The 25882-nt window shown below is 43.5% G+C and overlaps 1 protein-coding gene across 5 annotated transcripts in view; it reads left to right on the forward strand.

The window, feature by feature from the left end:
* LEMD1 (LEM domain containing 1) overlaps window positions 1-25882 on the forward strand; it is a 26792-nt gene continuing 910 nt past the window's right edge. Inside the window, exons 1-7 of one of the 5 annotated variants that reach the window (XM_045456268.1) lie at window positions 1-60; window positions 1462-1577; window positions 2198-2317; window positions 5109-5179; window positions 5929-6083; window positions 24983-25059; window positions 25818-25882. The exon at window positions 25818-25882 is cut by the window's right edge and continues 96 nt beyond it. In XM_045456268.1, coding sequence (XP_045312224.1) covers window positions 1496-1577; window positions 2198-2317; window positions 5109-5179; window positions 5929-6083; window positions 24983-25019 — 465 coding nt within the window. In that variant the 5' untranslated portion in view covers window positions 1-60; window positions 1462-1495 and the 3' untranslated portion in view covers window positions 25020-25059; window positions 25818-25882. The remainder of the gene's footprint in view (window positions 61-1461; window positions 1578-2197; window positions 2318-5108; window positions 5180-5928; window positions 6084-24982; window positions 25060-25817) is intronic. The other 4 variants (XM_045456265.1, XM_045456269.1, XM_045456266.1 and 1 more) reach the window with 4 other exon arrangements.

Below are 25882 nucleotides of genomic sequence, written 5' to 3' on the forward strand. Positions count from 1 at the left end.
AACTCACCCGGCTTTAGTAACCAACCCAACTGCATAGACTTTAGACAACCATGTAAAGGGGTAAGTGAATTAATCATCCAGTTAGATTCCATTTGAATATTTTCTTCCATATGCGTGTTCCCTCTAGGCAATTGTCTAGTGTCACTTGAAATTGATGAGGGTTCTTTTGGAGGTTATTTTGGGGAAGTTGGTGAAACAACAGACAGCTGTTCTTGGGAACAAGTGTCACAGGATCTGCCTAAGCTAGCTTCTAGTAAAAAAAAAAAAAAAGTCTGGGGCGCATTGTCCTTTTCCTTTCTATATTAGGTTGTTTACTGGTAGCCAAAATTTTTAATTCAGCTTCCCCAACACATAGAAAAGAAAACTCCCTTTTACGAAGCACCTACTGTGGTGCCAGAATGTGACTCTGGTCAAAAGTATAGTTTTAAAGTGGAAAACTGGAAAGCTAGGCATTCTCAGACAACCCTGATGTACATGACAATTCACAGCTTCTTCTAGCTTGTATACAATGTTCTTCCTAATTGGACATTGATTGATCACCAATAAAGGCAAAGTCATTACTTAAAATTGGTCCAGATTCTCTTGTGCTGAGTAATTGTCTTGAGTCATTTTCACTGCAATATTAAAAAGCATGGAAACATGATAGAAGTGAGGTACAATAAACAAGCTCCTAAATTATAAATCTCTGTTAAAAGGATTGACAGACGTATCTTTTTCAGGATTTTGTTAAGTAGGTGGAGGGGTCCTTAGGGGGTGGGGGGGCGGTGATGAAGGGATCAAGTGAATAAACGTGATTGAATTTGAGGCTAGCGTAGGTCTGGAAAGCCGATCAAGACTTGGGTAAACCTATATAAATCAATTTATGTGCCAGAGAATGAATAGCTGACTTTTTCCAAATGCCAATTCAGCAATTACCAAGTCTGTTGGCGGTTAATTAAAAACTACCATCTCGTTACGTTCAGAGTTAAATTACAAGTGTGAAAACTACTACTGTTAGCAGGAACTGAATGCTCTGGACTCTCTGTACTCTCATCAAAAGGAGGGCAGGGATAAATAACTTTTATTTAACTCACTAAAAAAATCTCTCTCAGCTCTTTCGTATTTAATTAACTTCTTATCTTCTCAGAGCGTGAGTCTTACTCAGAGTTCCTAAGTAGGAATGGAAACATTTGTTCGTCTGCTCATTTTGTGCAGAAGACTTCTCTCACATGAGTTGAGTAGCAAAGTTAGAAATAATTGAACCCCAAAGGCATTGGGGAAAGTGACACCTACCCAAAGCTTAGCATTGAGGCAATTGAACCCAAGAGAGATTTATGGCGGAAAACGGTGATTTTTGCTTTCTTGCCTCTGTGCCTCCGAGCCTGGAGACATTGGGGTGAAGCACTTTTGTGGACTTTTGGTAAAGTTTTCGTGCTTATTTGGAAGTTGTCTTCATGAATTTAATGTTTTCCTCTTTCAAAGATTCCACTGTCTGAGAGACCAAACATCTATCACCATGGTGGATGTGAAGTGTCTGAGTGACTATGAATTACAGAACAAACTTAATAAGCTTGGATATTCACCTGGCCCGATATTACGTACGTACGCAGCAAATATTAGAGACTAGTCGTTTATCGCTTACAAACTACCTCCAGCGATTTAAAATCAGTTACAATGGAAGGAACATATGCAATAAAAGCCCTCAAAATGGAAATACAAAACAAATTTTTGTACACAAAAAACCATAAACAGGGGAGAGGTGATAAATACGTCCTGATGCTACATGTGGATTACTAAATAAGGAGCCAGAGAAAAAGAATTGTTTTTTTCCAACAAGGAAAAACAAGTTACTCTTGATGATATCACCCTGTTGGGTGGGGTTTTGTTTGTTCGTTTGTTTCATTTCTAGTATGTGTGCCATGTTAGCTATTTGTGTATTTCTTGTTCATATTCCCCATAGATAGGATGTACGGTTTTATCAGTCTTACTTTCAGATGTGTCCAATGCCTGCCTCCGTGGCTAATCCACAGAGGCCCCCACCTTAAGTATTTGTGGAAGGAAAGGAGAGCAGCTGTGGGGTCGACCCGATTGTAAAAGCCATGATTCACCAACCACGTAAGGTACAAGAAAAAGCGCCTTCTCTGTGAAAGACCTTGAACGCAGAGAGGTCGTATACACAAACAGAACCACTGACTGTGTTCTCTGCATTCTTCTTCAGCTTCCACCAGAAAAGCGTATGAAAAAAAGTTGGTGCAACTCTTGGTCTCACCTCCCAGGGCATCACCTGTGATGAATGGACCCAGAGAGCTGGACAGAGCTCAGGATGATGACGCTAAAGGTACCGTCGGAAGCTGCGCTGTTAGAGAGCAACTGTGTACTCATTCGAACCTTGTCTGGTATGATCTATGCGGCAGGGTGGCCTGCGAAATATCCATATGGCCCGTTTTCACACGGAGCCTGGAGACTAGACCCCTGGGCTGCCAAAGGAACCCAATACTCTATTGTCCATGCCAGTGACCCCACAGGTGGAAAGCCGGAGGGGAGGCACTGTCCTCTTATTAACCAGAACCAAATCTGGGTTTGATTTCTTTCTTTTTTTTTTTTTAATTTTTTTTTTTTAACGTTTATTTATTTTTGAGACAGAGAGAGACAGAGCATGAATGGGGAAGGGGCAGAGAGAGAGGGAGACACAGAATCGGAAGCAGGCTCCAGGCTCTGAGCCGGCAGCCCAGAGCCCGACGCGGGGCTCGAACTCACAGACCGCGAGATCGTGACCTGAGCCGAAGTCGGACGCTTAACCGACTGAGCCACCCCGGCGCCCCGTGGGTTTGATTTCTAAAACCAGAAGTTCCTGAAGGTAGTTTTCCCGTCTCCTTTGAGGTCTCAACCCCTGCTTTGCCTCAATCAATACATTTGGCAATGATTTTGTTCGGATTAAATGATTTCAAATGCATTCAGAAAGATGAAGCCAACTGTACCTTCCTGAATTCCTATGCTTACTGCCTTCCGACTTCGTAGGCGCTGACCCCAGCTGGTCTCTTCCGGGCCCCAGGGGAGGTGGAGGGCTGTGGTCTCTGGGATCCCGGGGCTCCCATTCCAGTGGCCCCTGCCCCATGTGCAGCATTCTTCTGTAGGGGCGTCTGGCTTGAAATCATAGGGGGTGGGCTTGAAGACTCCTACGATCAACTCCAAGGCTGTTTCATTCGATAAAGAGTTATTAGGAGTCCTCTATGAGCCACAGTCAAATAATAGAACTACCACGTACTGAAGGCCACCAATGCATCTCTGTTCTTTTAAATTTTTTTTTTTTCAACGTTTATTTATTTTTGGGACAGAGAGAGACAGAGCATGAACGGGGGAGGGGCAGAGAGAGAGGGAGACACAGAATCGGAAACAGGCTCCAGGCTCTGAGCCATCAGCCCAGAGCCTGACGCGGGGCTCGAACTCACGGACCGCAAGATCGTGACCTGGCTGAAGTCGGACGCTTAACCGACTGCGCCACCCAGGCGCCCCCAAATGGAATAGTTTAACAAATAAGATAAGTGCCTGGGCCTTCTGAAAAATCCCCTGTGATGCCTGGTACTGGAAGAGGTGCAGGTTCTGAAAGTTTTCCCTAGGTCCGGCGTGGCTGGCCTCATCTGAAAGAGCAGCAGGGCTTGGAGACGGACCCCACCGACCCCAGAGTGGGACAGTTAGCACCAGGGTGCCGCAGGGCAAGTGGCTACCCCAGACCCTTTCTGGATGTGCAATGCGTTCCGAGTCCTATCCCGGACCTGGGACTGCTTGTGTTTCCTGCCCTCGACGGGAGCCGAAGGGACTCCATCAGCCCTTTGATGAAATGCAGCGCCAGGGTGCAAGATTCCAGAAAGGAAGGCTTGTGTACTCACAGCCGCCCAGTGCCGCAGGTCAAAGCTGCACAGCCAAGCTGTTGTGGCCTCAGGCCAAGCTCTCCTGGTTCCCAGCACGCAGCCCTCCACGGAGGGGCATTTACGCCCAGGCGAGGAGAAAACGGGCCCTTCGGTTTGTAAGCTTTGCCATTGCTTCGTAGACTGTGTCCACCTGCTGTTAGCGGACTGCAGGCGATCCGGTCAGAGGTGGGAGCTCTGGTTCAGTCCTACCCTTGTAATGCAATTCTGTTGTGTCAGTGGATGGTGATTAGGTCAAGTACGAAATGACTGCTTCTCCGGGTCAGGTCTGAATCAGACATTTGAATTCCCTCACTGGAGGAGCCTCGTAGACCCTGGGGCCATTCAAATGAAGGGGATGATGCAGAACTGCTAAATTCCCGGGGAGACTCCGTCTTGGGCGTTTCACAGAAACACCTAATCCCCGGGCAGGGTTGCTGAGGGGAGTGTGCGGCAGGGGGCAGTGACGACCTGAGGCTAAGCACTAGGTTATCCAAACAACCTGGGTAGGTATGATTTTCCTCGTTGCCCCTCATTGTTTTGGCCCCCCAGTGGGCATAGCTTTAACGACTGCACCTCTTTTCAAGCTTCCCAAATATTTTTGAGTTGGAGAGCTCATTTAAAATCCCCTCCAGCGGTTCTGCTGAACGTGCAGTGGCACACGATCGCTCCAGGTTTATCAAAATGCTCCTCCACGGGCCGAAGCCAAGGGTTGATGAACAACCAACCACCTTTCCTTCCCCTGGCAGTTTCCCTGATTTTGAAGCCTTTTAGCAAAGATTTGGCCTTCCCTCCTGGGGAAGGGGGCAGGGGGCTTCTTTGGACACAGAAGGAGAAATTCCTCCTACCCTGTCTTGATATTCAGGGATGTATGAGGCTTGCAGCTGGTTTGAAGGGGCACTGACTAGACTGAAAAGAGCCGCCCAGACGAGCAGCCAGCTTGCACGCAGCAATGGGTTTTTCTCGGAGACATACACGTATGACAGCCTTCCTGTCAGGAGCCCCCGCCGTGTCCCCAGGGGGGGGGGGGAGGCCTCAGCACATCGCACAAAGGCCACCGCAGAGACGCTCTTTTCCCTCAGAAGGGCAAAGTGAATTTTCTTCCCCTCCCCAAATTCTTCTGCCCTACAGTTGAGAGAATTCACCCCGACGATTGGTGTTTATTTCCTTTGCTCGCTCGTATGTCCTCATGGCCCTGTTTTCCTTTTGTTTCCCGTGATCCAGAGCTTAAGACCACTATCATTTTGAAAGGAAATATCCTTCTCTCATCAGAAAAACACAAGGGACCCAAAAAAGTATGTACACTTCTAATGCATGAATACTTTTACCCATATATTAAATATAGGAACTAGCACTCTTCGTGTGTATTAAGAAAGGAAATAGCAAATCGCTACATTCTGTGACTGGGGTAGAATCCTCGCTTAAACAGTCTCCTTTGAATGCAGGTTTCTGTTTTGTGAAACTATTTCCATGTTCTGGCTCAAGACCCTCTCCCCCCCCACCCCCCCCACCCCCCCCCAGTAGCACGGTCCTCTAGCCCCTCCGTGAAATTAATAGCACTGCCTACCTCACAGGGTGGGTGTCAAGTGAAAGGCTATGCAGGGAAAGCGCTAGAACGAGGCACATAATTAGTTCATATAATGAACTCCAAGATGTCAACTCCAGGGACTTCGTTCTCAGTCCTCTGACCACGGTCCCTCTGTATTTAGAGACGCCTGCCTCCTTCAATTGTAACAACACCATGCTCGCCCAGTTCTTGGTTCTGTACCTCTGTGTCCATTCTGACTCGTCTTTTGGCCTCTAAATGAGATCGGTCTGCAGGCCCCCCTCCCCTCCTGCTCCGCATCATTTCCCTTGGCCTCCCATTCCCCTGAGGCCTAGGCCTGCCTAACCAGCCACTTCCTGGAAAGCCCCCTCCTCTTCCTTGTCCTTTCATCCCTCCCCTCTGTCCTGCATTCATGCAACAAATTTTATAATCATGAACATTTCGTAGATCACATAAGTGTATTTACGCTTCTCCCCCATGGCTATCTCTACTTCCCAGCTCCTCACGTGGGACATGGGGACCAAAGTCATTTCTGTTGACTCCAAACCTGCATTTGTGGCCTCTGTTTACCTTCATGGTTTTACCACCTTCCCATCCAGGCTCAAAGCCTCAAGAGTCATCTTGGAACCCCCACTCCCCATGGCCCCCCACATGTAAACACTTGCCAATCCTACGGATTTCAGTTATGAGTTTTAAAGATCCAGCCCCCAGGGGTGCCTGGCTGGCTCAGTAGGTAGAGCGTATGCGCGTGACTCTTGATCTCAGCATCTTGAGTTCAAGCCCCACGTTGGGCGTGGAGCCTCCTGGAGGGGGAAAAAAAAAAAAAAGAAAGAAAATCCATCTTTTCTTTCTGCTACATCCTAACTTGTACCGTATTACTTTTTTTTTTTTTGTAATTTTATTTCAACAATTGTAATATCCTCCTAAGTGTCCGGGGCCTCTGGCCTTTCCTGACTCTAGTTCAGATCTACAAGCAGAGACTGAATCATGCCTGGAAACAAGATGCAAACTTACCACACACGATGAAGGTCCCGTAACTTCATCTGATGCCTTATTACCCACCCCCCCTCCGCCACCCCCTCCATTTTTGTTCTGGTTAAAATCCTGTGATGGTTTAAGGACGATCTCAAAGGCCATGCCTGGGCCTCCCCTTAAAATTGCCATTTATCCCCTTCAATAGCTGTCACAGGCTCTTGCACAAACTAGGAGCCCGAAGCTCACCTCATCAAGTCTGCCAGGGCAGCTCTAGTGACAAATAGGTTAGTTTGCAAATATGGTCTAGTAATTCTTCTAAAATTTTTTTAATGTTTTTAGTATTTTAATTTTTGAGAGGGGGGCAGAGCATGAGTGGGGGAGGGGCAGAGAGAGAGAGAGACAGAATCCGCAGCAGACTCCTCGCTCTGAGCTGTCAGCACAGAGTCCGACGCAGGGCTTGAACTCACAAACCATGAGATCGTGACCTGAGCCGAAGTCAGACACTCACCTGACTGAGCTACCCAGGCGCCCCTGGTCTCATATTTAAACTACGTGCTGCATTTCAACAAATGAAAAGGAAACCCCCAAGTAAATATTCTGGTAGTATGCCATAAGCTTTAGCTTCCCATTTGAACATAACTCAAATTTGATGAAGTAATTCTGATATCTTATCAGGTTTTCTAAAAGAATTTTTAAAATCTTCCAAATGGTTCATCAAAGGAATCTTTTCCATTTAGAAAACCTCATTTCCACACACACACACACACACACACACACACACACACACACAAACCCTTTGTAATAGTTCCGGCAAAGACATGGAGGGGGGAAAAACAACCAGAGTATTTAAAATGCATCGGATGGGACCAATGCCCTTCAGTCCTTGCTTTACAGAAACCTGAAATAAAACCACATCAATATTTTGAATTGGCAATAGAATTAAGCAGAAAATCTGTGATGGCATGAAACGTTTTGACCCTGGAGGATTTACATAAGCCACTTGGATTCTCAGAAGGGCCTCAAGACATCTGTTCCACTTTAAATTCTAAAGTAAATGTAAATAAGCATTTAAATTTCCACATAAAAGGTGGTAAAAGTGCGTTTATTGAGATACTTGTCTAACACCATAGACTTTAATTACTGAAGAGCAGGGATCTGTGCCTAACAGTCTTCTAAGTACCTGGAAAGGTAGTATTTCCGCATTTCTTTGAAACACAAATGAACGCCTATTTTCCTCTCCCATCCTAGGCTTCCAGTGGCATACAAACCACTTTGAGATTTGGATTATGTCAACTTCTGGAAGCTTTGTGATACTGTATGTGTGTCTTGTATCAAATCACGTATGCAGCCCACTGCTCTGGTGGTTAAGACCACTCAGAAAGTCAGGCCAATATTTCAAAAAAATTTTTTTAATAAATAGTTTTGAAACAGAGCGTGCGAGCCGGGGAGGAGCAGAGAGAGAGGGAGACCCAGAATCCGAAGCAGGCTCCAGGCTCCGAGCTGTCAGCACAGAGCCCGATGGCGGGCTCGAACTCACGGACTGTGAGTCGGACGCTCAACCTACTGAGCCACCCAGGCACCCCAGGCCGATAATTTTTTCCTAATTAAAAAAAATTTTTTAATGTTTGTTTTTGAGAGAGAGAGAGAGAGAGAGAGCGAGCATTAGTGGGGGAGGGGCAGAGAGAGAGAGAGGAAGAGACACAGAATCTGAAGCAGGCTCCAGGCTCCAAGCTGTCAGCACAGAGCCCTACACGGGGCTCAACCTCAGGGACTGTGAGATCATGACCTGAGCCCAAGTGGGACGCTCACCTGACTGAGCCACCCAGGCGCCCCAGGGCAATATATATTTTTTTAACTGGGGACTTTTTTTGTCCGATGGACGCCAGGCACAACTTCCAGTGCTTCCAGTGGTAGAGTAGGCAATAGAGCCCGTGTGTGTGACACAGGCTCTAAGTCCCTTCTACCAAAGAGGGGAAAATGGGATTTGCGGTGTTAGGGAGGCAGAATAATCTACAATGTCACGTTGCATGAAGTGGCCTTTGAGTAAGGTGACCATGTCATCTACACCCCCAACAAGATGCTCTTGAGAATGAAAGGGGACGCTTCCAGAAGGGATTTGGGAATACCAGGAGTCAAGCAGGACTGTCCTGGCGAACCAGGGCATATGGACGCCCTGGCTCAGGCACGGTTCCTTGGGTGAAGGTGTTGGCATGCGCAGACTAACTCAAGGACTGGATACCCAGAGGGCATGGGGCGCCTGGGTGGCGCAGTCGGTTAAGCGTCCGACTTCAGCCAGGTCACGATCTCGCGGTCCGTGAGTTCGAGCCCCGCGTCAGGCTCTGGGCTGATGGCTCAGAGCCTGGAGCCTGTTTCCGATTCTGTGTCTCCCTCTCTCTCTGCCCCTCCCCAGTTCATGCTCTGTCTCTCTCTGTCCCAAAAATAAATAAACGTTGGATACCCAGAGGGCAGCTGACCCCGGGGAGGTAGGCTTCCAGAGCTCCTGGCCCCTTTGGGCATCTCCTTGTTCCTTCCCAGACACAACATGCTCTTTCCTGCCGGAACCCCAGTTCACTCAGTCCTCCCAGCCTGGAAGATTCTCTTCTCTCTTGTCACCTAGCCTACACATTCCACTAGGAGCTTCTAAAAATGTGTTCCCTCGGTCTGCGCCTCGCAAGCGGCCTTTTCAGTCAGCCCCAACTCCCACCCTCCTCCTAAGAGCTTTTGCTTCGCGTGTAAAACGCTGAGGGTGAAAACCTATGTCTTTGAATCCTCTGCATTGAATTCAATGGCAGGCATACGCGGGGAGGGAGAGGGAGTTACTCAGTCTTTGTTGGCTGAGGCGAAGGGAGCCTTTGTTGTGCATGGATGTTGGTGATCTCCCTCTCTCTGACCTCCTATTCTGTACCACCTCCTTTGTATCTTAGACATACCTTAATGTATTCTCCTGACAGACAACGCTTAGCTCACAGTGAATTGATGACCACCCAGGGAATGGTTGCAAGAGAACTTCCACCCCTGAGTCTCAGCCTGTGAGTTAACAACTATTTATCTATACTGGGCGTTGTGCTAGACCTTTCTGAGGAAGAGAAGAGGTGTAACAGGAGCCACAGTCCCCGTCCCCAAGAAACTTAAAAATGAGCTCGGGAGACAAAAAGTATGTGTATCCAAAATATGGACGCCAGAGCCAGACGGCCCGGGTTCAAATCCCAGCTCTGTCACCGACTTGGACAAGACACTTGACCTGTCAGTTTCCTCACCTACACATCAGGATAATTAATAACGGACTCAACCTCGCAGAGCGTTGCGAGGATTAAGTTACAATATATAAAACAGAGTACTGATGGCACGCGAGAGGAGCTATGTAAGTATAATAAGAACCACTCTCATCAATACTATTTTTGAATGTTTATTTATTTATTTTGAGAGAGAGGGTGCAAGGAGGGGAGGAGCAGAGAGACAGAGGGAGACAGAGACTCCCAAGCAGGCTCCAGGCTCTGGGCTGTCAGCACAGAGCCGCCTCGGGGCTCGAACTCACAAATTGCGAGATCATGACCTGAGCCGAAGTCGGACACTCAACCGACTGAGCCACGCAGGCGCCTCTCTTATCAACACTACTATGTACAAAGCATGATATTTAATTATCCACAAAAACAAAACAAAATACCTAATGAGAAATAATATAATGGCAAGCGAATCCTCAGTATTGAACTCCTAAGTGCTGCAGAATGATATATCGGAGTGCCTGCGGATATGTTCACATAATTAAATATACAGATAGAATTAAAGACTGCTCTCTGTAAATGCTGTGTGTTGAATGAGGCAGACCAACCTTAAAAAGAAAAAAAAAGTCATATGTGCCCTCCTAGGCCGCTTCTTCACCTTATGCTAATCCTTCCCCTGCCTTTTGAAACATTGAAAAATAATTTATTTTGAAATAACTTCAAAGGTAGGGACAGTGGCGAGATTAATACAAGGTATAAAGAACTCCCATATTGCTTTCACCCAGATTGTCCAGGGTGTTAGCTTTACCACACTTGTTCCGTGTGTGCGCACGCGCGCGCCCTGCCATCGCGTCCTTGAACCGGTTGAGAGCAAACTGGAGACAGGAAGTCCCTCCACTAGCTCCCCGCCATGTCTCCGCCCACCCCCAAAGGACACTTTCCTACGTAACCACCACGTGATGCTCCATATAAGGACATTCACATTGATTCCATGCTACTGTCTAATCTTCAAATTTCACCAATTGTCCCAAAAATGCCCGTTTGCTTTCCGATCCATGAGCAATCCAAAAATGCACATGGCTTCTCTGCAGCCTCCTTCGGTCTGGATGAGCCGTGCCTCAATCTTTCCCTGTCATTCATGCCCTTGACTATTTTTTTTTTTTTAATTTTTTTTTTTTAACGTTTATTTATTTTTGGGACAGAGAGAGACAGAGCATGAACGGGGGAGGGGCAGAGAGAGAGGGAGACACAGAATCAGAAACAGGCTCCAGGCTCTGAGCCACCAGCCCAGAGCCTGACGCGGGGCTCGAACTCACGGACCGCGAGATCGTGACCTGGCTGAAGTCGGACGCTTAACCGACTGCGCCACCCAGGCGCCCCATACCCTTGACTATTTTTAAAAAGTACAGGCCTTTCATTCTGTAGGGTGATTTTTCTGTCTGATTTTTCCTTTTGACTATTCATAGAGGCCTTGCTTTCTGGGCAGAAATTCCTCAGACATGATGCTGTGCTGTTCTCGGAGCATCACTCCAGGGAACATGTCACCCTGTTCCCCAGTGATGAGGGTAACCTTAATCACCTGGAAAAGTTGGTGTTTGTCAGGTTTCTCCAAAAGACCATCATTTTTCCCTTTGTAACGGAACCGTATTTTGTGGGGAAATATTCTGAAATGACACCAACATAGTGTTCCTCATCAAACCTCAAACGTAGCCCTAGCACCCATGATGACTGCCTGATTCAACTTCCATTAGGACGACAGCCCATTAAAATTTTTTATTTCTAGGGGTGCCTGGCTGGCTCACTTGGTAGGTCATGGGACTCTTGATCTTGGGGTCATGAGTTCAAGCCCCATATTGGGCAGAGAAATTACTTTAAAAAATTAAAAAGAAAAAAAGATTTTCTATTCCTTTGTTTTAATGTATATTTATTCTGGAAGAGAAAGAGAGACAGAGAGACAGAGAGAGAGAATGACCAGGGGGAGAGGCAGAGAGAGAGAGAAGAGAAAGAAATCCCAAGCAGGTTCCCCATTGTCAGCCCAGAGCTCAACGTGGGGCATGATCCCATGAACCGTGACATCATGACCTGAGCCGAAATCAAGAGTCGGATGCTTAACTGACTGAGCCCCCCAGGCGCCCCAAAGATTTTCTATTTCTATCCTTCCTTCTATACTTATTAGTTGACATTCTACTGTAAGGAAGATCTCCCCTTCTCATTTATCCATTCATTCATATATATTAGTATGGACTCATTGATTCCTTTTTATTCAGTAGGTTGGATTTATTCGTTGATATCATTTCAATGCTCAAATTGTTCCAGATTTGGCGAGTGGGAGCCCCTTCAAAATGGATACTGTGCCCTTTTAACATGTCCTCATTATTCCTTGAGGGTTTTCTTAATCTCTGGCACAAGATGTTTCAGACCCTTCTTGTGCTTTTTCTGCCCAAGGAGCCTTGGTTCCTTTTACTGCAGGATGGTATTTGGAAACCAAAATCTAGGACTTTAGGGAGCTCATTGCTACTGGGGAGTCATTGCTTCCAGGCCCTCTCAGTGAATAGAGCTAAAAAATAAATGTATATATATGTACACATACACATACACATCTAAAACTATTTTCATCTCTCTCTCTCTGTATGTATATATATATATATATATATATATATATATATGTATGTATATATATGCATATATACACACACATATACATATATATGTATATACGTATATATACCCATATATATGTATATATACACACATATACGTGTATATGTGTGTGTGTATATATATATATAATAAATTAAAAAGCCATGAGTTCATGTTGATCTCCAGTTCCAATCCAACATTTTAGTGTTCCTTATAACCTTTCCCCTTTCTATGACAGTGAGACGCCTGGCTTTCATTATCCTCAATATATCTACATTTAAAAAAATGTATTTTAAAGAGAGAGAGGGAGAACACACCAGTGCAGGAGAGGGGCAGAGAGAGAGAGAGAGAGAGAGAGAGAGAATCTCAAGCAGGCTCCATGCTCAGCATGGAGCTCAACTCAGGACTTGATCCCATGACCCTGGGATAGTGACCTGAGCTGAAATCAAGAGTTGGATGCTCAACCAACTGAGCCACCCAGGCACCCCTAAATTTTTTTTAAGTAGGCTTCCTGCCCGGCACAGAGCCCCATGTGGAGTTTGAACTCATGACCCTGAGATCATGACCTGAGCTGAGATCAAGAGTCAGGCACTTAACTGGCTGTGCCTCCCAGGCGCCCCTATATCTACATTTTTGCTCAATTTTTAAATTTTTCTCAGTGTGACCAAATCTCCCATCATAACAGCCACCACCAGTTCTGCATAATCCCCAAAACCACTTCCTTGACCACTAGACTTGCCAGCCATGTCTCTCTTCCTTGGACACAGGGCACAGGTCACACTAATGCCACCATGCTGTCCCCTCTCCTGCCCCTCCCATTCTTCAACCACCGAGCACCTCAGTACCTCCCCTCTACAGGCACAGCCCCCTGACCTCCATTTCTTTGGCCTCTGGACATGCTGACAGTCTGTGTCTGTGTCCCCTCTGCCTTACCACCAGTGCAGAACCCAGTGCAGAGGGGAAGAGAGGTAAGGAAAACTTCAGGTCTCCTTTTGCTTCCTGTTCTGAGGTCTGTTTCCATATCTTTGTGCCAAGACTTCAATAGGATTTTTACTCTCTGTGTCTCCATTGCTATTATTGCTGATAAGATACTTTGTAAGCCTATAATTAGCCTGTGTATTGCCTACCCCAAATGCTGCAATCAGAAGGCCCAGTGTGCCAAGGGAATATGTATTAAAGGGAATATATATTAAGCGTGCATTTGAGTTGCAGGTAAAGTTTTTAGGAGAGCTGACATTAAACATCGCTATAATAATTTCTTAGTTAATTGAAAAACATCCCTATTCCCACTAGTAGTTGTATATTCTAGTTGGGTCAAAGTGAAGAGTAAATTACACATTCTATAACTACTTAATAAGCCCTTTGTTCTTACCTGTAACATATGCTAATGGGAACTAAATGCTGTCTTTACAAGGAATGTAATTTAACATTCTCCCTATAAAAATGCTAACCTCCTAGTAGATATGCTTAAATATGCTTAATGATCAATGTGTCTTTATCTTATTGATTATATGCTGATTCTTTCTGTGTATGAGAACCCAGTTTTTGAGGCATAAGAGCCCCAGGAAGAGATAGTGAAACCAAACTCTGGTTACAGTGCTTCTAGTATGATAACAAAGGTAAATTTATTTTCATCAAACTGAATTATGAGCAGTAGTGTTCCCTTTCTATAAGAAAATATGAATTTACTTAGAAAGTTCAGCTTTTCTTTTTCATTTCAGAATATAGCCTTACTGACTTTAGCTAATTTATAATTTGCTTTTGGGTATAGCTATTTCAGGGAGAGGAGTTTCCTGTTGTACCTCCCGTACGAGAACCCCAGATTATTTTAATCTCTTGGAACTTGTTAAGGTTTTGTAAGCACCAGGCACTATTTATCACTGTTCATGAGCCCAGGCATGATTTATTATAATTATTGATCATGGGATTTCCTATCTTGAAAGGCTTCTTGAAGGAGGCTACATGGCTCATCTTACAGATGAGGAAACAAGGCAGAGTGGATATGACTTGCCCGAGACCACACGGAGAGGTAGCAGAAAAACTGGAAATAGAATTCCAGCCTCCTAATTTCTATTCTGTTGCCCTTTCTGTTGTATCAGGCTGCCAAAGGGGAGGAAAACCAACCAGGCACCTGAGTAGTGAAACAGCTCCCCCCAGTGTCTCTTCTCGCAGTGTCGCAGAAGGACTCCTGGACATCCGTTCACCCGTGGAAACAGAGGCTTACTTTCCGATGATTGCTTTGTAATGAGAGTCCCTATGAGGCATTTTTTGGTGACACTTTCATTCACACGTAAAAGCTGTGGTGCAGAAATCAGCACAGTTCAAATGGGTTGACACGTATGCAGACGGATTTGCCCAAGTGGACGGAAAAACACCCTCAAACCTGAAAATATTTTTGACATTTTATCCTAATATGTCTTATGCATCTAAAAGGGTAAAAAGAATTATGTAATGAGCAGTTAGATTCCCACTCCAGAGATTGAAAAAATAAATCAATTCTGTTGAAGACTCCAAGACTCCAATATAGCCCTCCTTCCTCCCTTCCCCCCAAGGTAACCACTACCCTGAATTTTCTACTTTTCTTTCTTTTCCTTTTCTTTATAGTATCCACAAACTTTAGTGTCTCCTGATTTTACATTTTATTTACATGATATCATCACGTAAGTATTTCTGAATAACTTCCCTTTGTCATTCAGCATTATGTCCTGGGCTTCTTGCAATATTTGTAGCACTAGTTCATTCATATTCACTGTTGTGTAGTTATTATAAATATATATCGATCCACTCCTTACTTATTGGACATTTGGATTGTTTCCAAGCTTTTCTAATACAAGCTGCTGCAAACATTGTGATACAGGATCCATTGTGTACACGTGCAAGAATTTTTTTCTAGTTGCATGAATACACCTAGGAATGGAATTGCTACAATAGTCCAGCACACAGACCTCTTTAACTTTGGAGATCATGTGAAATCACTCTACGAAGGGACTGCACCAGCTTACATTCCTACCAACAATATATTAAGAGATCCGTCGTTTTCAGTCTTCTTTAAAATTTAGTATTGCCAGATGTAATGTTTGTCAAAGTAGTGGGTGTAAGATTGTATTTCACTAAAACTACAATTTGCTTATTGTTGTTAATAAGGTTGACCATCTTCCTACACGTTTGTTGCTCATTTGTGTTTTCTGATCTATGAAATGCCTGTTCGTGTCTTTTGCCCATTTTTCTATTAGGTTATCTTTTTCTTGTTAATTTACAGGATCTCTTTATATATTTTGGATACTAATCCTTTGTCAGTCATAATTATAGCACACATCTTCTAGTAATCTGGGCTTATCTTTTGTTTTTACAGCAGTTTGGGGTTCACAGCAAAATTGAGAGGAAAGTGCAGAGATTTCTCATCTACTCCCTGACCCTACACATGCATAGCTTCCCCCATTATAAACATCCTCCACCAGTGGGCTTATCTTTTCACTCTCTCCTTGGTGTCTTTTAAAAAAAGTAACAAAAAAGATCGTTTCAAACTTACAGGAAGTACAGAAAGTTTCTTTCTTTCTTTTTTTTTTTTTTAAGGTTTATTTATTTATTTTGAGAGGGAGAGAGCACACATGCACACTTAAGCAGGGGAGGGGCAGAGAGAAAGCAGAGAGAATCCCAAGCAGGTTCCATGCTGTCAACACAGAGCCCAATGGGGGCTTGATCCCACAAACTGTGAGATCATGACTTGAGCTAAGATCAACAGTTGGATGCTCAACTGACTGAGCCACCCAAGGATCCCAAGAAAGTTTTAACAAATAATTCTTCTTAAAAATGAATTAATTTATTTTTATTTTAGAGAGAGAGCACGCTCACAGGGGAGGGGGCAAAGGGAGAGAGAGAGAGAGAGAAAGAAAGAGAGAGACAGAGAGAATCCCAAGCAGGGTCCATGCTCAGCACAGAACCCAACTCGGGGCTCGATTTCACAACCCTGAGATCATGACCTGAGTCAGACACTCAACCCACTAAGCCACTCAGGTGTCTCTTTCTAACAAATAATTTTATATGGCCTTCACCCAGATTTACCAATTTTTAACATTTTACCATTTTTTAAATAATTTTATCTATCTTTTTCTTGGACTAAATTGTAAACATCATGATCTTTTACTCTCTCCCCAAAACTTCATTATGTATATCCTTAGACTAAAGGATAAGGATATTCATACTACAGTGACAAGAATCATAAATTTTTCTATTAGGATTAAATTCACATAAAATTTACTATTTTAAAGTGCACAATCCACTGGCATTTAGAGCATTCATAATGCTATGAAACCACCACTATCTAGTTTCAAAACATTTCATCACCTCAAAATAAAACTCAGTCCTCATTAAGCAGTAACTCCCCAACTCCTTCCTGGCAACTACTAATCTGCTTTCTGTTTCAATGGATTTACTTCTGCTGGATATTTCCTATAAATGGCACACTCAGGATGTGATATTTTGTGGCTGGCCTCTTTCATTTAGCTTAAGGTTTTCAAGGTCCATCCACATTACAGCCTGTATTTGTATTGACACTCGAGTGACTAATGTTCCATTATATGAATACACCACTGCTTATGTATTCATTCTTCTGTTGATGGACATTTGGATTGTTTCCACCCCATGCATATTGGGAGAAGTGATACTATAAAAATTCAAGGACAAGTCTTTGAATACCTGTTTTCGATTCCTTTAGATATACACCTAGGAGCGGAATTGCCGGGTCATAAGGTAGCTCTGTGTTTAACATTTTGAGTAATGGCTAAACCATTTTCCACAACAGCTGGGGCATGTTGCATTCCCGCTAATGTCTGAGGGTTTCAGTAGCACCGTATCCTTGCCAACACTTGTCGTTCTACGCCACGTTGTTTTTAGAAGCCATCCTGGAGGACGTGAAATGGTACCTCAGTGTGGTTTTGATTTGCATTTTCCTAATGACTAACGATGTGGAGCATCTTTTCATGCGCTTATTGGCCATTTTTATATCTTCTTTGGAGAAACGTCTAGTCCGGCCCATTGTCCATTTTTTGACCGGGTTGCTTGTCTTTTTATTGTTGAGTTGTAAGCGTTCTTATATGTTCTGAATGCCAAGCTTTTATCAGATATGAGATTTGCAAATATTTTTTCTCATTCTGTGGGTTGCCTTTTCACTTTCTTGATGATATCTCTTGGTGCACAAAGATCTTCAGAAGTTTGACTATGATGTGTATTTGGCATGGATTTTTTTTGTGTGTTTGTCCTGTGTGGAATTCACTCAGCTTCTTGAATCTGTACATTTGTGTCTGTTGCCAAATTTGGGATATTTTCAGCCACTATTTCTTCAAATACCTTTTTCAGCCTGACCTCATGCTCCTCTCCTTTAGGGACTCTGATGACACAAATGTTGGATCTTCTATTGTAACCCCCCAAGATTGTATTTGTTTTTTGTTTTGGTTTGGTTTGGTTTGTTTGCTTGCTCTGTTTTCTCTCTGTGTTTTGTTTTGGGTGATTTATACAGTTTTATCTTCAAGTAGATTGATTCTTTCCTCTGTCTTCTCAATTTTTCTGTCAAGCCAAGCCTATCTAGTGAGTTTTTTTTTAATTTTAGCTGTTGCATTTTTTTCACTTCTAAATTTACTCTTCTCTATATATTCTACTTTTATATTCTATTCTATATATTGGCTCTTCTCTACATATTCTACTTCTTTGTAAGTCGTTAATTTTTTGTTGTTGTTGTTGTTTGCTACAAACCTTTTCATATTGTTCCTTGAAGCATTTTATGAAGGCTGCTTTAAAATCCTGGTAAGATAATTCCAATATTTGTGTCATCTCAAGGTTTTTTTTAATGGTTATTTATTTATTTTGAGAGAAGGAGAGAGAGAGAGACAGAGAGAGGCAAAGAGAGAATCTCAAGCAGGCCCCACACTGTCAGTGCAGAGCCCAATGTGGGGATAGATTCCATGACCCTGGGATCATGACCTGAGCTGACATTGAGTCGGGTGCTTAACTGACTGAGCCACCCAGGCACCCTGAGAGGGGAGTTTATTACCTATTATTCCCAATTCATGCCATGCAGAGTCGCATGGGGAATTATGAAGGTCAAGCAGGGAATGAGAGTGAGAGGAAAGTATGGGCACCCAACTTTATTGTGGGTTTTGCAGGAAGAAACTGATCAGGCAAGGTAAGCATTTTAGGACTGGCTAATTTGAATGATTTCGGTGGGCTCCAGGCTGCAAAGGTGGTTCCTAGTTGGCCAGTATCTGGCCCTGGACTGAACCAGAGCAAAGGAAGTATTGGCTTAGTATGTGAAGGAAAAAGGAAGTGGTTGGGATTATGGGGTTTGTGTTGGTTGGCTTGCCCAGGAAAGGCTTGCTCACATGCATTAGCAAGGCTCTGATCACCTGATGACGTTAAAGCATCATAAACCCCAGAAAACAAAAGCCATGAGAACATGGTCTCTCTTCTGATCAATTTGTCTAGCCTGTGCTGATAGCAGAATGTTTCAATTACCTTCGCAAGCCCCCAACCTCCTTGTTGTTTTATTTCTTTTATTTCTTTTTTTTTAAGTGTACTTTTTGAGAGACAGAGAGAGCTTCTGACAGAGAGGATGGGGGAGGGGCGGAAAGAGAGGGAGACAGAGAATCCCAAGCAGGCTCCGCACTGTCAGCACGGAGCCCGACGTGGGGCTCGAACCCACAAACCGTGAGACCATGGCATGAGCTGAAATCAAGAGTCAGACACGACCAACTGAGCCAGCCAGGCGTCCCTCTTCTTGTTGTTTTGAAACAGTGTCTTTATTTTCCTTGTCCTTTTGTCCTTCCATGTAAATTTCAGAGTAAGCTTACCAAGTTCCATGAAAAATTCAGATTGGAATTTTGACTGAAATTTTTACTGGCTTTATAAACTAATTTGGAAAGAACTACACTTTACTCTGTTGAGTCTTCCTGTTCACATTCTTTACATTTATGCAAACTTTCTTTAATGTTCTTTGGTAAGATTTTATAATTTTCTCACTGTAGGTCATGCTTATCTTTTGTTAGCTTTCGTAGGTAGCTATATTGCATAAACTTTTAATTTTTGTTGCTATTGGGAATAGTATCTTTTAAAAAATTATGTTTTAAATGGCCTGTTGCTAGCATATAGAAATATAATTGACTTTTGCATATCGATCTTTTAATAATGACTCATTGCAATTATAATTTTTCTGTAGATTTTTTTTAGTCCAGTTTGTATACCTTTAATTTTTGTGTTTGTTTTACTATGCCGCCTAAGACCCCTTTATTACAGTGTTATGTAAGAGTGATAATAAGAATTCTTTCTTTGGTTCTGATTTTAAAGGAAATGTTTTTAGTATTTTACCTTTGAGTGTAGGTGTTGGAAGTCACTTTTGAAAAATAACTTATTTATTTATTTTTTAATTTGCATCCAAGTTAGTTAGCATATAGTGCAATAATGATTTCAGTAGAATACGGTGATTCAACCCCTACATTTAATACCAGTGCTCATCCCAACAAGTATCCTCCTTAATGACCCTTCCCCATTTAGCCCACTCCCCCACACAACACCTCCAGCGACCCTCAGTTTGTTCTCTATATTTAAGAATCTCTTATGTTTTGCCCCCTCCCTGTTTTTGTATTATTTTTCCTTCCCTTCCCTTATGTTCATCTGTTTTGTATCTTAAGTTCCTCATATGAGTGAAGTCATATGATATTTGTCTTTGACTGACTAATTTCGCTTAGCATAATACCCTCTAGTTCCATTCTACATTGTTGCAAATGGCAAGATTTCATTCTTTTTGATTGCTGAGTAATACTCCATTGTGTATATATATATATATATGTATGTATATATATATATATATATATATATATATATATATATATACAACATCTTCTTTATCCATTCATCCATCGATGGACATTTGGGCTCTTTCCATACTTTGGCTATTGTCGATAGTGCTGCTATAAACATGGGAGTGCATGTGTCCCTTCAAAACAGCACACCTGTATCCCGTGGATAAATGCCTAGTAGTGCATTTGCTGGGTCGTAGGGTGGAAGACACTTTTTATCAAGTTAAAGAAGTTCCCGTTCTATTTCTGATTTGCTAGAAGATTCCTTTTTTTAAAAATCAGGAATGGAGATGATCACAAGGTTTTTAACCCTTCTTTCATTAATGTGCTACAGATTATTTTAGAAGGCTTTTAATTAACTCAAAATTGTGACTTAGGTTAAAGGAACACAATGTTGAAAATGAGAGCTCTATTAAATCAAGGTTGACATATAGACAATGAAGTAAGAGTCTAAAATTATTGTAGGATCTTTTATTAACGGAATCATGTTTAGTCAACAAAGGGATTTGAGGTTAACTCAATTTTCTTTCTTTTTTTTTTTTTTTAATTTTTTTTTTCAACGTTTATTTATTTTTGGGACAGAGAGAGACAGAGCATGAAAAGGGGAGGGGCAGAGAGAGAGGGAGACACAGAATCGGAAACAGGCTCCAGGCTCTGAGCCATCAGCCCAGAGCCTGACGCGGGGCTCGAACTCACGGACCGCGAGATCGTGACCTGGTTGAAGTCGGACGCTTAACCGACTGCGCCACCCAGGCGCCCCAGGTTAACTCAATTTTCAAGAGCTCTAAATCAAAAGGATTTTTTCCGCCCGTGAGTAGGATCACAACTGACAGTTTGCCAAGTTGTTGATACAAATGTCTGGTTCTACAGATAGGCCGTTTTAGAAAAACCGCATCCATGAAAGAGAGCCGTTGGAAAGTGTAATACATTGCAGTTAGGAAGAAGATGTCACCTCCCCACCTCCAGGAGTGGCACTGCCTCCTGACTCCCCCGAGGCCGGCAGGAAGAAGTCCTGAAACAGTAAGAGAAAGGGGTAGAAAGGCACCCAGCACTCAGCCCGGCGCCCTCCTCTGCCTGCCTGTCACTGTAGGTGTCAGGCTAGCACATTTCTGGCCAGGTTCGGATCTACCCTGGAAAACATACATCTCGCGGAAATGCAAACAAGCCTGTGTTTCCTTATGCACAAAAATGAATGGCTTCTGTCAAGGTAGATCATTTTTCAAAAACCAAATACATGTTGTGATGAGTAATGACTTAAAGAGATTGTTGATCATTGTTCTTCCGGTTCTGGATATTAGCCCCGCGTTTTGTAGTCACTATAATACAGTGTGACATAATATCTCATTCACAATCCGCTTGCAGACTCAATGGATGTAATAAGTAGGCCAGAATGAGCACAAAAGTAGCCTACCAAGAAAAATCTTCCTAAAAAACCAATTTATCTACAATATTTAAGAAGCGATCAGATGGCTACAAGTGTTACTTCCACGGGAAATTAATGAGTGATTTGATCACTTATTCATTAACGAAAACATCATTTTAGACATATGTTTTTGCTCTATTTTTAAGGATGCGTTTCCCCAATAGAAATATGACAAAACAAAAGCACAGGGCATCAGAGCCAGACTATCTGGGTTTAAGTATAGTTGTGCCTTTCACTAATTGTGTAACCTGGGCAAATAATTTCGCTCCATAAACCCGTGTTCTCCTCTGTAAAATGGTCACTACAGGGTTGTTAGGAAAATTGCATGGACTGGGGCATGTCGAATGGCCAAGATAACAAATGAGCAGAACGTGGTATTTCTGATTCTTTCCTAGTAAAACAGCATTATCTACCTCTCTGGAGGACAGCAGGGGGATTCTGAGCAGGGACTCTGAGGCTACACTTACCTGGGTTGACTCCTGGCTCCACTCTCTCACCAGCTGTGTGACCGAGGATTTAAACCCTCCCTGCCTCAGTTTTGTCACCTGCGAAATGGGCATAATGAAAACACCTTCTTCACAGGGTGGTATTGAGACTGAAATGAGTTTGTTGAGGTAAAATGCTTAGAGCGGTGCCCGGCACACAGAAATACTATAGAAGTGTTCGCTGGGATTATAATAAGACACTCATCGTCGATTGTATTGGCCCATCTCAGAGTTGCTTACATCCTAACGACAGCTGTGATCGATAATATGCGGATGGGTGTCACTTTCTGAATCGAATGCCAGGACTGTAATGAAGAGGGCACGCATTCCCTTGTGGCCCTCTTCTGTGAGCACGCCGAAAGCAGCCAGCTTTGCAGTTTCTTGCTCTGGGAGAAGGGAGAAAGGAACATTACATCCCCCATGGGGGCCACGCGCCGCCACTCAGCCATTGCTTTAATGAACACCAGTATTTTTCAGTTCCACTGTAAATGCTGTTTATAGTGAAAACCATATTTTAACGACATTAAAGGTTTTTTGTTTTTTTTTTTTAATTTTTTTTTCAACGTTTATTTATTTTTGGGACAGAGAGAGACAGAGCATGAACGGGGGAGGGGCAGAGAGAGAGGGAGACACAGAATCGGAAACAGGCTCCAGGTTCTGAGCCATCAGCCCAGAGCCCGACGCGGGGCTCAAACTCCCGGACCGCGAGATCGTGACCTGGCTGAAGTCGGACGCTTAACCGACTGCGCCACCCAGGCGCCCCTGTTTTTTTTTTTTTTTTAATGAAAAATGAATCATGCTACAGACACAAAAACTGATTTCATCGCTTCCATTTTCCTCTAATGTTTGTTTCGGTGTGTGTTTACCCAGTGGCCATTGTATACATACAATTTTATACTCTGTTTATTGGGATCAATAACCTTTTCCCCTGACTTTATAATTATTATTATCGACGGCTGCACAGTCAAGTTGAGAGGCCATAATTATTCCGTTTTTGAAAATCAAAATGCCCACGTGTTACATGCTGTCGGAGAACTCCACATGTGAGTGATAGTAAAGAAATTATAAAAGAAAAGGCAATCAAGACTTAAATCTCCTTATGGCAGGAGGGAAGAGGAGGGGACGAGTATTTGATTGCCTAAGAGCTGTGAAATCCTATAATTTGATTTTGCAAAAGACTTCTGCCCCAAATGTTTTCTTTAACAGATCTATTTTTACATTTAAGAGAATTAAAAAGAAGTCGCATGTGACGGGTACATAGAGGCTCATTATCCCATCGTCTCCTCTTGTGTATGCTCAAAACTTTCTGTAATTAAAAAGGTTGAAAAAAAGAATGTGCTTATAAACGATTTTCCCTTCGCCCTTGGAAATAGTTTGAAGAGTCTCTTGGTGAGCAAACCGCCACTAGCCCCCGTGGCAACTTGGTGAGAATTTTCAAAGCCCCTTTTCCTCCGCAGCCCCCCTCTTCCAGGCAGTTGTAGGGGTTTGCACACCTGCAGCGTCTACGCTGGGCACAGCGCTTCCTTGGATGTGACATCTCGTGCTACCCACAGCTTCCCACCATCCACAGAGGCCCCGCTTGGGTATCATTAAACCGCTGTTAAGAACATCATCTTCTAGAAGGTGAGGCAGGGAGCGGAGGCATGGGGGGCAGGCTGCGGCTGTTTCATCATCTGTGGCCTGGACCGGGAAGGGAGTGACCAGCCATAGGTGATGGTACGACAGGCCATGCCCTGCCCACCCCACCTTGGGCTGAGACCGTCGGACCTGCCGAAGACACCCGGCCTGGACACTGCAGAAATTCGAGGATGCTGAGGCCTGAATCATAATTGGGGAATGGACAGTCAAGGAAAACCAGACATGTGAGGAAAACCAGCAACACACAGTTAATAATAATTACCATGATCATAATCATCGTTGCTAACATTTATTGGATGCTTACACCGTGCCAGGGGAGCTTTGAATCATTTTGCATATATTAAGTCACTTAATCTTTACAAGTTGATTTCACAGGGAGGAAACAAAGGCATAGAGAGCTATAGCTTTTCACTTTGTTTGGAAAAATAACCACATGAAAGAAACTTCGGGGAAAATAAAAGAAAACGTGATTACCCCGACTTCTATCCCTCTCACCGAACATTATCATTTTCCGAGATCACTTTTTGTTCACAGTCAGCTTGCTTTTTGTTTGTTTATTTTATTACTATTATTTTTTTCAACGTTTATTTATTTATTTATTTATTTTGGGGGACAGAGAGAGACAGAGCATGAACGGGGGAGGGGCAGAGAGAGAGGGAGACACAGAATCGGAAACAGGCTCCAGGCTCTGAGCCATCAGCCCAGAGCCTGACGTGGGGCTCGAACTCACGGACCGCGAGATCGTGACCTGGCTGAAGTCGGACGCTTAACCGACTGCGCCACCCAGGCGCCCCTACTATTATTTTTTTAATAAGCTCTACACTTAACGTGGGAACCCATGACCCCGAGATCGAGTCGCATGCTCTCCCGGCTGAGCCAGCCAGGTGCTGCCCCACCGACCTGTGTTTTAAAATAACTTTAGTCTTTTTATAAAACTGGTGCATGCTCATAAAAAAAGCTCCAAGCAATAAAAAAAAAAAAAAAAGTCCAGATAAGAACAAAATAGAGTTGATATTTAAGACCAGAATGCTGCTTGCATCATGTGACCCTAGTTACTGGTGTGTCTATTGTTAAAGTGTGAGTCACTCGAGCAAAATATTACGCCGTGGAACTTGGATGTTTTTGCTAACTACTGAGGAAAGGCAAACTTAAAAGTTTGTGTTCTGAGGTACTGAATACCTGAGGTACCAAAACTTCTGTCAATTCTCAGATGATACGACTTTTTCTAGAATCAAAAAAGAAAGTCCTTTGTAAAAGACATTGGACACAGTAAATTCTTGTTGATTAGAGAACAACAATAAATTCTTGTTTTCTGTTCATTAGAGACCTGAGGCTTTCACCACGAGACCAAAAGCTCTAGATAGCTGCTGCCTGGCTTATAAGCATTCTGAGGGAATAAGGTAATGCTTTTCTTAGCGTATTGTTGTCTTATATATAACTCCCGGAAAAAGTTTTGTTGTCCGGATTTTTGTGAAGGGCTTGAGGCTGAAAAGAATCTGTGGAGAAAGAAGAATTATTTCATAATTTCAAGGCTAGAGGGACCTTGAAGGACATTTCAAGGCTGAAGGGACCTTGTATACTGTCCAGTTCAGCACGTATGTTTGGAGATAAGGAAAGAGGCCAGGGAGGTTGAGGAGGGTGACAAAAGTCAAACTGAACTGAGACCAGAATCCGAGTTTCTCGATCTGTAGTCTTTGGGGACATTTATTCCTCTTTGCGTCTTGAAAAAACGGGGCGAAAAAAAGAAGTAGGCAGTTGAAATAAAAGCTCCAAACGGGCCATTTTATTTGTTGGTCAGAGAATAAAGTCTTCTGGAAAGTTCCCTACCTTCTAATAAAGTGAGGCAGATTTCCAGGATTAGACAAGTGGCTACATAAGACTCTCGCTGAAAGATTTCAGAGAGCACCGTCTTGTCCTTTTAAACATGACATTAGCAGATTTCAACGTTTATTTTTTATTTTTGGGACAGAGAGAGACAGAGCATGAACGGGGGAGGGGCAGAGAGAGAGGGAGACACAGAATCGGAAACAGGCTCCAGGCTCTGAGCCATCAGCCCAGAGCCTGACGCGGGGCTCGAACTCACGGACCGCGAGATCGTGACCTGGCTGAAGTCGGACGCTTAACCGACTGCGCCACCCAGGCGCCCCAACATTAGCAGATTTCAAAAGCACATCCCATCTCGACCCTGAGAGGCAGTTCTTATTTACGCCAGAGAAGAGCGAA

Source organism: Leopardus geoffroyi, chromosome C3 (assembly GCF_018350155.1).
Source record: "Leopardus geoffroyi isolate Oge1 chromosome C3, O.geoffroyi_Oge1_pat1.0, whole genome shotgun sequence".
In the NCBI taxonomy this organism is placed as follows: domain Eukaryota; kingdom Metazoa; phylum Chordata; class Mammalia; order Carnivora; family Felidae; genus Leopardus; species Leopardus geoffroyi.